General features: G+C 40.9%; 2 protein-coding genes across 2 annotated transcripts; both read right to left on the bottom strand.

Annotated features, from left to right (window-relative positions):
- Window positions 1–634: 634 nt before the first annotated feature.
- pla2g12a (phospholipase A2, group XIIA) lies at window positions 635–2,491 on the bottom strand. The gene is made up of 4 exons (XM_058075529.2): window positions 2,117–2,491; window positions 1,881–1,957; window positions 1,648–1,819; window positions 635–916 (listed from the first exon to the last, which is right to left on the bottom strand). The coding sequence occupies exons 1-4, from the start codon at window positions 2,334–2,336 to the stop codon at window positions 798–800; spliced, it is 588 nt and encodes a 195-aa protein (XP_057931512.2). The 5' UTR covers window positions 2,337–2,491; the 3' UTR covers window positions 635–797.
- An 820-nt stretch (window positions 2,492–3,311) lies between these two features.
- Window positions 3,312–10,853, bottom strand: dnajb14 (DnaJ heat shock protein family (Hsp40) member B14). Its single transcript, XM_058075487.2, has 8 exons — window positions 10,666–10,853; window positions 8,745–8,922; window positions 6,850–6,995; window positions 6,584–6,778; window positions 5,745–5,830; window positions 5,568–5,677; window positions 5,325–5,497; window positions 3,312–4,037 (listed from the first exon to the last, which is right to left on the bottom strand). Exons 1-8 carry the CDS (start codon window positions 10,796–10,798, stop codon window positions 3,913–3,915), a joined length of 1,146 nt encoding a protein of 381 aa, XP_057931470.2. The 5' UTR covers window positions 10,799–10,853; the 3' UTR covers window positions 3,312–3,912.
- Window positions 10,854–10,920: the final 67 nt, after the last annotated feature.

The raw sequence follows: 10,920 nt of genomic DNA on the forward strand, positions 1-10,920 counted from the left end.
ATACAATAATATTAGATTCATTAATTACAAATGAGTACACTTAAAAGTTTAGACTTATGACTACATTTGTTCATCTATTTGTTTGTAAGTGTAACGCGGAGTCTAATAATGTGAACTAACTTCCGTCATTTTCCATGGATCCTTCTCTTTGTCTCCTCGGCTCCTTCCTGCCTTCGCTCCCTGTCTCCTGTCCTTTGTGTACTTGGTTCCTTGATTCCTAGCTTCATTTCCTTGTCTCCTCGGTACTTTTCCTTGTGTCATTCTGTCCTGCTTCGTCTCCTTCTGCTTGTCTCTGTGTCCTGGTGTCCTACTTGGCTCCTACTTTAACCTCACATGTTGTCTTAAGCAGTGCCAGTCACTGGTAAATAAATAGTAAAATAATACCACAAAAAATTTACAATAACCTTAAAAGGCACATAAAACATACAATAATCAAGCAAGGAAACATATTTGGTTACTTCCAATTTAGTCATTACTGGAGTTACATATCATATTATACTTTATTTCTATCAATTCCCTATGAGGGGTTTAAAATACAGTAAATTTGCAGTTTACCACCAGTTGGATCAGTCTATAACAGTGCAAAGACCACCATAAATAATTAAATGCATAACAAATTATTTACATGTTGTCATCAATCAAAGCTAACAGTATTTATTATATTAGAGTCCTGCGTCGTTTAAAAAAACAAAACAGCAGCAGCTTTAGTATCCCTGAGAAAGGACAGCATTTTACTCCCTGGAATTTGTCCCAATCCTGTCCATGCTTCTTATGTTTGTTTGGCTCCTGGTGCATCGTCACAGTTCATTCTTTACTTCGTACTGACATATGCAAGAGTCCCGCTGGCTGTCCAGGTAAGGCTTGCATCCCAAATGCATCACGGCGTCAAACAGCAGAGTCACAGCTGATTCGCACGCTGACCGGAAACATAAAAAGAAGAAAACTGCATTTAGTCATTTGTAGAAAATACAGTTGATTCCATGAAATATTAGTAAAAGACTATGTGGCACCCTCTGCTGGACACATAAGCTACTACAGTAGCAGAAACATGCATTACTTATTACATAGGAAATAACAGAAATAGAAAATAATGTGCCCCAATATCAAACTGTGGTCAGTGTGATATAATGTTCAAAATAAAGACTTCCCCAAAGTAGTAAAATTGTGTAACCGTTTGATAAAAATGGCGGTCAAACTGTGTTATGTTTTCTTAAAAATAGCCACCAAATTGTGTTATTTTTTCTTTTTACTTTTCTCAAAAGCAGCTGTCAAATTGTGCAGTTTATTAGTTTCCCACAAAATGGCAAAATTGTGAAATTGTGTGAATGTAAGCCTATTACAAAAATAGCAGTGAAATTGCACGTTTTCTTACTTTTCCCCAAAAGAGCGGTCCAATTGTTTTTTCCCAAAAAAAGAGGTCATATTACATGACGTCTTATTAGTTTTCCCCAAAATAGCACTCAAATTGTGCAAGTTTTTAAAAGTTATCCCATATATAGTGGTCATATTCCACATTGTACGATCAGGAGAGTTACATTTGAGGGCTCCACTAACATAAAGGCTGCAGTAAAAGTAGAAAGTAAACAATTGGACACCCTTTTTTCTAGCAAAAAATATATATGACGCCAACCTACAAGCGTGTCATACCTTGGACACTTTGGGCCAATCCCAGAGTCCTTTGCACGTTCCTGCAGATAGTCTCCAGGCACTCCTGGAACTGCTCGTCACAATCATGCTTGTCTCTGCCGCAGGTGTCATAGCAACGGTCGTGCTGGTTGCAGCACTTGGTCATGGATGGGATGCCCACGTCGAACTGAAACTACACAACATAGGATATAGACTATGTTCATTATGATTGTGGTGTAATGGCGCAGGGCTACCTGGAATCCAAACAGTGGTGTTCCACATCCATTGGGTGGCGGCGGTTTGTATCCGGGACGGGGCGCCGGTTTGTATCCTGGGAGAGAAGAGAAGGGCAAAGGTGAACACTGTGATGGTAATCTGCGTGTTTGAGATTAACACATCAGCAGTACACACCACTTAAGGGACTCCTCCATTTAACAGATTGGTTGATGGCAATGTCACATGATGAAATGTGCATACAATATTATCTTACCGTCACTACACCGGTAATGACACAAGCCGTCGTCGCCTCCAAACAAGTCGAGCGCCGCATTAAGATAAGTGTCGATCTTATGGATGCCATTACGAATTGTTTTAAGAGTCATTCGCCAGTCGGGAGTCTCCGCTTCTTGTCGACAAGCTGACACAGATGTCGGTACACACCAGAACACAACCAGGAGAAAAACAGCATTATTCCAGCTTGTTGTGAACATGGCCCACAACGAAATAAAGACAAAGGCGGTGATTAAAAAGCTGTTACACGTCGTCTTGACGGCATTGCAACTAGTGTTTTCATTTTCTCAGAACCGGAAGTGAGAGGTGTTGATTTCCGGGTCTGCAGTAGTCACCTGACTCCTGATAGCCAATGATGTAACGCCAAAGCTGTTACGTATAAGCCAGCCATCAAGATTCCAATGCAAATGAATGGAACACAGTGAGGGGTCCGCCATGATAGAAAGCAATGAAGGTGGGCGGGGCTAGACGGTCAATAGAATATGTATTCACGAGCTCTGAACTGTATAAAATGAAGTTATACACTGTGCATACACTTTGATAAAACTAACGAATATTATTTTGTGAACACAATGAACATATGTATATTCAGAAATGAGTAAAAATCCATTATACTGCACAAATATGACCTACATGATGTCAATAAAAACTTGAACAGCAGAATCAAAGAAACGTTTTCCTTTCATTTGCCCCTTTTCCCTTCCTTTGAGTGTTACAAACACTGAACCGACATACAAAGTAATATTAAAACATTCATCCATTTTCTTTACCATTTATCCTCACTAGGGTAGCGGGGGTATGCTGGGGCCTATATAATAAAACACAATACCTGTAATTGATTAAATAAACAAATACAAATGGCGGCCAAACCCGCCCACGGCCTAATACGGAAGTGCATGCCGACTCTTCTCTTTTATTGTATACTCTCTTTGGTGTTGGGTGACGCAACTAGTAAAAACGGCCAGAAAAGTAAAACTGAAGTTGACAAATAATATTAAATTACATGTAAAATACAGGAATGAAGGATATTTCCTGCAGGTGTGTGGTCTGATGATTATGAAACACGGTATGCAGTTTCTGAGACACCTACACATGAACCTATATGTTCTCCAATATGGGAATGTAAATGTGCACACTAAGAATAATAATATTATTCACAAAGAAACACTTCCAGGTAACAATAATAGTATTACTTTATTTCAATGATAAGCGAGCTTTGAAGAAAACCAGTATCTTCTATAATTACTTAAATAACTGCATAAACTTCCAACATTCAAACATGAAAATGTACGGCATCAATTGGCTTCAATTTCTCATCTTCACATTAATTGTGGAGCAATTAGATGCTTCCATGTCTGTTATGATCAAGTGTTTTTTTTTTCATTCATTCCACAGATATAGATAAAACAGACTTTGTCTAAATTGAGGTCAAGCGGATCATGCTGTAAGCTGACTGGTGGCTTTGCTTTAAACAACAAGGAAGTGGATGTGTTCCCTACTAAAAAGCACAAGCATCCTTACCTTCCTGCGTCAGGAGCATGGGAAAACAGTCTTTCTCCGGAATGTTGATGTCTTCTTTAAGAGGTGAGGTGAACATGAAGAGTGAGGTTTCGAACTTTCAACATTAGAGCTAATTGTTTTCAGTAGGGTTTTTGTTATTTATGTTTAGAGGTTGCACCTTGTGTAAAGATAATGTCATTCTTTAAAAAAAACAACATGAACATACACATCTATTCATATATATTTAAAAGATCTAACAGTGTCTAACCGACGAACTCATCCGCCTCTAAAGAGGTTATTTAGTCTGTCCAGCTCCTTGCAGTTGTCCATGGTCATGAGCTCTGCCTTCTTGCGCATGCGATCGTCTCTGTACACCTTGGCGGCATACAACAGGTCCGTTTCTGGAGGAAAACCACCACAATAACATTAGACATGGAGAGGTTGCTAATAAAATACAGATTACTCATAGCTATAAATCATAACAATAGCTAACGTTTGAAGCAATGCTGGCATAGTGGAGTTCAGTAGTAAAAGCAACCAGCAGGGGACGCTTTTATTTCACTCTAATTGTGTGCAACCTCAGCCTATGTTTGAGTGTAAAGTTATTTATACATTTAAATGTGAAAAGATTTAGTTCAGAGTCGCAGGTTCCTCCTATTCTACATATATTTTTTTAAATTGTGGGAGTTCTTTATGTAACAAAGAACCATAGACCAGGGGTCTCAAACATGCGGCCCTAGTTTGAGGCCCCCGCCTTGATATGAAAGTTTAATGTTAGTGCGGCCCGCGCAAGTTTGATATGGATGCTGTATGGTATCATGTACCCAGAAAAAATTATTACGTTTGATTAATGTTCATGTTAAAGGTTAAATAACTGTTAATAGTTATCCTCCCTATCCGTGTGGAAGTGGTAAGTTTTTGGCTTTTTAAGTTTAAAGGAAATAACTTGAAGGCTACCGTTTAGGTCGCTAGCTCACGAGTTTGCGAGTTAGCATGTGTCTCAAGACCCTGCAGTTGCGCAATATGTTGTAAATAAAAAGACTATAGTCGTGTTTTGTCATGTCTACAGGGCTCTAATAATTTTAACTTTGTTAATTTTAATCTGAAAAAATAATTTGTCTACCCACCAACTATATGTGGTTTCTTAAGTTTTTATTATTTGCCGTTTTATTATTATTATTATTATATTTATTTATTACTGATTGATTGATTTTCTTTATTCTTGATTTGTTTATTTATTTTTCATCTTATTTTGTGTAGAAAAATAAAAAGTAAGATATTTGAGAACAGTGGAATGTTTTATCAGAGATTTTCTTGGAGAAAATTGGAACCAAAGCAAAGTTTTTAAAATTTTTTTGTTTTTAATAATAATATAATTTTTAATGGTTTTTGTTTTTTTTTGGAAAACCTGATGCGGCCCAGTCTCGCCCAGACCCTAGCTCCAGTGGCCCCCAAGTAAATTGAGTTTGAGACCCCTGCCATAGACGGTACCTTCGACATGCCTCAGATATCGCAGTAGGCGATCTCAGCCAGGCAACCAGTAAGTGCTGAATGTATAATATAATGATAAAAACGTGTGAAAGCAATTGTCAAAAGGAGGACCAATGTGGGATCTACTGTAACCATATGGCTCTAATGTAGCTACTTGGATGGATCTGTTGTGTTAACAAGGCTTATTGATCACTCACTTGTCTGTCTCTCCTTCCAACAGTTATTCCTGACATTGGACACATAGTCGTCCTCCACATTTTTTTCAATCTGCTGCAACGCAGATCCTTTATATTCAGACTTGAAATCTCTGGTGACATAGTAGACTACGTGCAGGTTTTCCGTCTGCCGCTTTACCGTCTGACCTGTGGACCTGGAAAGGGATTCATGGAGTCAATACTTTGCCCAGTGTGGTGTTACTTTGTGTGTGTATGTGGCCTTACGGTCGAGAGTAGAGGCTGTATGGAGGAGGAGATACCATCATCTGGCTGAGTATTGACACCAAGATCAGGACCACAATGGGCATCAGCTGAATGAACATTGAGAATCCACCCTGCAGAGATAAATCACTTTGGTTTCAAGCATGTGTACGCGCATACAGGAAGACTCCATTCACGTACATCTCCTCTTTCTTCCGTCCTCTCTTGTCGGTAGTCTGGGTGATGGCTGTAGCTCGTCCTGCCGTTGGTGAAGGTGTGTGAGCTCGCTGCACAAACCAAGATGTGCACAGTTAAGTTGTGCATTCATGCAAAGCGTTTTGATGCTCTTCAGGCTCTCACATGGAAAGACCTGCATTGCTAACAAAACATTAGCTATTAGTATGCTCTATTAGTATGCTCTTTTTCTCAGAATTGGTTTTAAAATGGGTTGCACGGCAGATGAGTAGTTAGCGCGCAGACCTCACAGCAAGGAGACCCGAGTTCAATCCCACCCTCGGTTATCTCTGTGTGGAGTTTGCATGTCCTCCCCGTGCATGTGTGGGTTTTCTCCGGGTACTCCGGTTTCCTCACACATTCCAAACATTCTAAGTTAATTGGCAAAATTGTCCATAGGTATGAATGTGAGTGTGAATGGTTGTTTGTCTATATGTGCCCTGTGATTGGCTAGCCAGCAGTCCAGGGTGGACCCCGCCTCTCGCCCAAAGACAGCTGGGATAGGCTCCAGCACCCCTCGCGACCCTCGTGAGGATATGCGGTCGAAAATGAATGAATATTTTTAAAATTAAATTAGCCACTTTGTTCCATTAACAATGCCCACTTTTTCAGACTTGCTTCCTCCAGCCAGTTATATTTTCATTTTGGAGTAGCCAGACTCAATATGGCAAGCATAATGTGACAATATTAAGACTCAAAAGCTATTGCAATTATTATTCTGCACTTTCTAAGTCATTGTTCTATCAATTAAATTGCCCATTCTGTTATGTTTGTGTGGGTTGTTCTGAGAGTCTGTGTATTCTTACATGAAGGGAATCCTCCTCCAAAGAACATGTTGAAGAGGTCCTCAGGTGTGATGTCAGCCTCAAAGCCTCTGTGGAAGTCGAAGCCACCGCCGTTGCCGTGAGAGTGACCCGCTCCGCTGGGTTCCTCCCCTCCAGTGACGTCATACTGCCGTCTTTTGGCCGGGTTGCTCAGCACTGCATATGCGTTACCAATCTCTGCAGGGATGCGCATTGTATAGTGTTTGTTTGATAGCAGGTAAAATAATATCAACGAGAAAAAGACGTACTTTTAAAGGCCTCTGTTGCTCCAGGGGTGTGGTTCTTGTCCGGGTGGAACTTGAGGGCCAGTTTTCGGTAGGCCTTCTTGAGATCATCATCACCGGCCTCTTTGCTGACACCAAGCACTTCATAGTAGTCCTTGCAGCGCTTTATTCTGAGATCAAAACGAGGAACAGTTAATCTACATCTACTTTTACGCGAGTCTTGTCACTCCTGAAGCTAAACAGGTTCAAATTTCAAAACTGGAGAACTACAGCAAAAGTGGAGACTGTATACTGAGACTGAGGTACGTTATTTAAAAAAAAAAAAAAAAAAAACTTAAAGTGTACTATGGAAAGCAGGAAGTGAACAAATTAAACAGTTACTGATTGTAAAAGTAAACTGTATTATGGAAAGCAGGAAGTGAACAAATGTAACAGTTACTGATTGTAAAAGTACCAGATGGAGGGGTAGGATTTAATAAGCTTTGATTCTTCCTCCTCCTTTTCGACATGTGGAACTGTGAACTGATTATGGGATGCACTCAATTGTAATCTGATGCATATTCAAATGAAATAAAACCATTACCATTACCATATCGAATGTCCAAGGACGCAACAATATGTACCGTTAGAACGGGTGTTTATTTCTTATGTGTTCTAGCTTACTGAATCTACTCGCTAACTTATAGTACCTCAAAGTACCTGCTAGTCCCATGGAAAAGCATCAATAGCGAGTAGAGTGGTGCTGTGTACCATACAGTGTTTTTTTTTTTTGCTCCGATCTTGTAGTCTAAAAATAGAACATGCATTGGTTCCCTGTGTAACATATTTAACCTCCCTCACTAGCCCCTGCACAGTGAGTTCCCATGGTAACAGCTGTGCTTACACAACAGTGCAGAGAATACAATGGCCAGAAATGTCCTGTACATGCTAATTAAACCTCACACTTTCTCTCTGTATAAATATATACGAATTATTAGAATATTTAATCAACTATTTGTCTTTCTGTTTACCTATTTGAAAGGCCTGAGCAAACAGCTCAGGTGGTTGCTGCCTGCTACTGAAATCCATTCTGTCTCAAGATAACGACACATCTCAAAGGGGACCTATCATGCTCATTTTCCGGCCCTTTGTATGGAGTTGTGGACTCCTATAGAGCAGCTACACACAGAAAGCTTTCCAGATCCTCCAAAGTTTGCACCTATTCCAGCTGTATTTCTTTGGATTCCCACGAAAACGGTCTGTTTTAATGTTTTGCACCCACGGAGTGACAATTTATCAGTGAGGACACTGATAAATTCTCGTTGGTCTTCTGACTCCCACACGCCCAAGTAACGTTGGAAGGCGACAGGCTTCATCAACAGTTTGTCGGTTAGTCCAGCTGCATATTTGCCAATGTTCACGAAACAGTCCAGTGTGAAATGCTGTTGACAAATTAACATCTTTTGCTGATAGGGAATCAGGAAGTCCAACCACTTGTGGGGTCATTAGGAATTTTAAACAAATGTCGCTGTCCCTTGGACCCAAAGAAAAACGAGCCATGGTTAACAACGTAAACACAGAAGCAGAGCTTGGGCTTGTGTCTACAGCACACGCCATACAAGGAAACCCGCCCATCTGTGACATCACAAACCTCCCGCTTTACAACACCCTCTGAAACCGAGCGTTTAGAGCCATTCATTCATTCATTCATTTTCTACCGCTTTTCCTCACGGGAGCCATGTCAAATTTAATCACAAACCTCATTATCTGAAACTTTGGCATTGTTTAACACAAGAATACAACATTCTAGCTACATTTATAGATCAGAAAAGTGGAAAAAGCATAATAGGTCCCCTTTAACCTTGATGATGCTAGCTCGCCAAAACATAAGTAGTGTTGTAGTCACAGTGCACACATTATCCTCTATCTGGGCTGCTCACCTTTGAACGCCTTCCAGCTGGTCTTGCGTGAACCCCTTCGAGGACTCGCCTCCTCCAGACTCATGCGTGCGCTCCCTTGCCGTTTGTGCGCCGCCGTTTTCCGCATTGTCTGCAGCCTGTCTGCGATACGCTCCATGAGCTGCTGAGCTCCCGTTCTTGGTTAAAGCTTCCAACAAGGCTGAAAGGAACATGAAAACATGATGACCTCATTTGCTCCATTCGGGCTGATAGCTTCAAAGGCAAAAGTTGCTTTTTTTTGTGACGGCACCACAAAAGACAGCAGTGATGGCAAAGATGTGTCCTGGCTTCTCAGTACAATGTGGCAAAAGCTGAGCTTACAATAACAACAATGAAGGAGATGCAAGCCCTCCTTTTTTATGTAGTAAAAAAAAAAAGTATATTTAATAATGCTGCACGTTGAATACACCTGTGCTATCATCACCCTGGTCTTTCAAATTATACTCTATATTTACAACACATTTTTATATCAAAACTATAAAAAAATATTTGATTTGTTTATTGATTGATTATTAGTTTTACATTTAGCTGCACGATGAACAAGTGGTTAGCATTTTGGCAACACTGTATGGAAATCCGAAAGACCTGTGCTTGATTCTCTACTTGGGTATCTCTGTGTGAAGTTTGCATGTTCTCCCCGTGCTTAGTGGTCTTCGCTTCCTGTGCGTGGTACTCCACTTTCCTCCCACTTTCCAAAAACATGGATGTTAGGTTAATTGGCGACTCCAAATTGTCCATAGGTGAGTGGATGAATGAATGTGAGTGGGAATGGTTGTTTATCTATATGTACTCTGGTATTGGCAGGAAAACTTTTCAACACATCAGCAAAACATACCTACATTACAGTGATCTAATTATTATTATGAGCTGCACGGTGAATGAGTGGTTAGTGCGCAGGCAACACAGCTAGGAAACCCGAGTTTGATTCCACCCTCAGGCATCTCTGTGTGGAGTTTGCATGTCCCCCCCCCCGTGCATGCGTGGGTTTTCTCCAGGTACTCCGGTTTCCTCCCACATTCCAAAAACATGCTAGGTTAATTGGCGACTCCAAATTGTCCATAGGTATGAATGTGAGTGTGAATGGTTGTTTGTTTATATGTGCCCTGTGATTGGGTGGCCAAAGTCAGCTGGCATAGAGTCCATCATAACCCAGTGACTCTATTGAGGATAAGCGGCATAGAAAACAGATGGATAGTTTTACTCTAAAACAGGCAACATGTATAGTCACATGTATAGTCACATAATACTATTAGACTAAATAGTAGCAACAAGGGGTTCAACATTTTACACTGATATAGAAGTGCTCATGTCAAAGTATCAAAACGTGACACATTTTTGACCCGGAATTGTCAAGTCGTATAGAAAATGGAAAAATAGATGGATGTATGAATGAATGTAAGGTTCTAATAAAGAGAGAGTGGTTCAAGATCAATGGAGGCAGCATTAAAACTCACTTGGCAGGTGGCGCAATGGATATGACGTCACAGCTGCGATTATTCGGACTGAGAACTGACGTTTTAAGGTTTAAGCTAGCAGAGAAGGTTCTTACTACACTGGACAATTACATAGCGGTAGTTAGCTTGGTATTATCAGCGGAAACTACCTCGTTATGACATTATATATTATTCTAAAGCGACGCTATTTTAAAGTTACGCCAACCGCACGCCCGGCTACATATTAGTTTAGCTTAGCTGTTTAGCTTACAGCGGCAATAGCGGCTCACGTCCGGCGTGACATGTTTTAGTTGTAACCCGCACGTCAAAGATGGCGCTTACAATGTCGAGTGATGTTCATAAATACAGTACGCGTCCAAATCTGCTTATGAACTACTAAACACCCCCCCACCCCAGGTATGTTGGCGGAACCCAACCAATCAAGCTGAAACAACACACCGCCTCGTTACCTTTAGCTCTGTTTGTCGGGAAGAGCTTTTGCGCTTTATGGAGAAACTTGAGCGCCTTCTCGTTGTCTCCAGCCTCCATGGCTTTCGAGGCGATGTTGACACATTTCTCAGCCTCGTCTCTGTTCCCTTCCATCTTCTTCTTTCCTCCTTCCTTCCTCCTTCCTGCCCGGCTGGTCACCTGACACACCACGTGACCTCTGGATTGCCCCATAACAGCACGTTGAGACTCAATGGACACTACATTCTGGTTTTACA

This window comes from Doryrhamphus excisus, linkage group LG9 (assembly GCF_037039965.1).
Source record: "Doryrhamphus excisus strain RoL-2023G ecotype Guam linkage group LG9, RoL_Dexc_Guam_v1.1, whole genome shotgun sequence".
NCBI classification, from domain to species: Eukaryota; Metazoa; Chordata; class Actinopteri; order Syngnathiformes; family Syngnathidae; genus Doryrhamphus; species Doryrhamphus excisus.